Consider the following 2,261-nt stretch of genomic DNA (forward strand, 5'->3'; position numbering starts at 1 on the left):
TTAAAGCACTTATTGCCAAGAGACAAAAAGCATTCGCAACAATCATGATCACCTTTGGCGTCAACTAAGAAACAAGATCAATCGTCTAATTAGAGAAGCAAAAAATCTATTTTATGTTAATAAGATTCAGCATCTCAAACGATCCTCACCAAGTGAATGGTATAAAAATATACGTGTTATGACTGGTCAAAGTTCACAGAAAGAATTAGTAGTTCCTAATTGCAACAATCACATGGAGACTGCTAACGCTGTTTGTCTCACCTTAGCAGCATAGGTAAAAATCTTAAACCACTAGACAGACTATCCCTACCGGTGTTTTTGCCTGCAGCTGAACCCCGATACATTCAACAATGGGATGTCGTCAGAATCATCAATAAACTGAATACTAGGAAGGCTGGTGGTCCAGACATGATTTCTGCTCGATTCATTAAAACATTTTCATATGAATTACGAGTTCTTCGAGTTTACTACGAGTTATCTACTCGTGGCGATAATTTTGAACATGTTCAAAATTAGCGCCACGAGTTCAGAGCTGCTACGAGTAGGTAAGAGTCCTCTCCGAGCTTTCCGAATCGTCCTACGAGTTTTTGCCGAGTTATCAACTCGGCATTCTCTTGTAACTCGTATGCTGAAAAAACCCCTAGTGGGAGAGGGGCTTAGTCTTCTGGACTCGCTATATCGGCATGCTGAAATTCTTCCACTGTGTCTTCCATTTTGTTCACTGATTTTTCAAAAGCCTTGACTTAGTTGATCATACGATTGCGGTTTCCAGACTAATAAATATGAACGTTTCACCTACCAATGTTGCTTGGATTGCTGACTTTCTCAGCAACAGACATTATCAAGTCAAGTACAGGGGTCACTTATCTGATAGTTGTATTGTCAATTTTGGTGTCCCATCAAGGGACCAAGATTGGCCCCGTCGTCTTCTGTGCAATGATTAATAATGTCTTTCCCCCTGAAAATGCTCCTGTTAAACATTTCAAATATGTCGATGATCTTACATTAATCGAGTATCGTAATATTGTTAACCAATCTGAACTTCAATCATGTGCAACTGCGCTACATGATTGGGCTTCAGGTAGCAATATGAAGCTTAACCCCAAGAAATGTTGTACTATGGACATTAGTTTTAGTAAAAGGAACTTTATTCCTTCATCTATTTCTCTGAATGATCATTTTCTGAAAGCAGTTGACACTGTTAAAGTTCTTGGAGTTATGCTTCAGGCTAATCTTAAATGGGATTCACATGTCGAATATATTGTCAAAAAGGCTAATAGTAAATTATATATTTTAAGAGCCCTTAAACATCATGGTGTTCCCCCTGTTGACCTTATCACTGTTTACATTAGTACAGTCCGTCCTATTTTAGAATATGCAGTTCCTGTGTGGAATTGTGGACTTACACATCTTTGGGATTCCCGCATCGAGTGAGTCCAAAAGAGGGCATGTAGAATTATCCTGGGTATTAATTTTTTGTCGTATGACGACGCACTATCCCAATTCCAATTGGACAAATTGTCTGATAGACGACATAACCTATGCGTTTCCTTTGCTAAAACCCTTGTTCATCCGTATTCTAAACTTCATGACTTGCTCCCTCCCCCAAGGGTCAACTCCTATAATACTAGGTGCAATACTAAATTTACTATACCTCGTTGTAGAACGAAAAGATATCAAAACAGCCCATTACCATACCTTGTTAACTTAATTAACTCCAATGAATAATAATTAATAACTATCTTCTCCCCCTGGGGGTTTGGTGTATGCTATTGCCCTTTTTGCGGTTCAGTGATTCCCCCTCCCCCTTGCCTTCCTTTTTGGTCCCTGTGCAATTTATTCTATGTATTTTTCTATATTGCTATTTTTCTCTGATGTTTGTGATTTTCTCATTTGTTATGTTTCTTGATATTTTTAATGACAATCCTTAATTACAGTTATAATAATAAGGATAATAAATAATAATTACAATAATATTGATAATAATATTCTTAATTGTAACGATAATGATTATGTTTTGACCTTGGTGCAATCTTTTTTCTCTTTTTGATGTTTTTGTTATGATGTCCTTTTTGATTTGTATTACTTTTCTTAACTATAATAATAATGACAATAATAATAATTATAATAATAATGACAAATTTAGATCTTTGTGCAATCCTTTTTTCTCTTTTTTTGATCTACTTGTTATGATGTTTTTGATCTTTTTTATATTAGTATTCATAACTAAATAAATTAATAGTAATAATAATAACAATAAT

General features: G+C 35.4%; 1 protein-coding gene across 1 annotated transcript in view; it reads left to right on the plus strand.

The window, feature by feature from the left end:
* The first annotated feature begins 936 nt into the window (after positions 1-936).
* LOC117111174 overlaps positions 937-2,261 on the plus strand; it is a 5,481-nt gene continuing 4,156 nt past the window's right edge. Inside the window, exon 1 of the mRNA XM_033254050.1 lies at positions 937-1,386. Coding sequence (XP_033109941.1) covers positions 937-1,386 — 450 coding nt within the window. The remainder of the gene's footprint in view (positions 1,387-2,261) is intronic.

The sequence above is a fragment of the Anneissia japonica genome, unplaced genomic scaffold, assembly GCF_011630105.1.
Source record: "Anneissia japonica isolate Jap-2015-1 unplaced genomic scaffold, ASM1163010v1 scaffold32519_len12231_cov120, whole genome shotgun sequence".
Lineage (NCBI taxonomy): Eukaryota > Metazoa > Echinodermata > Crinoidea > Comatulida > Comatulidae > Anneissia > Anneissia japonica.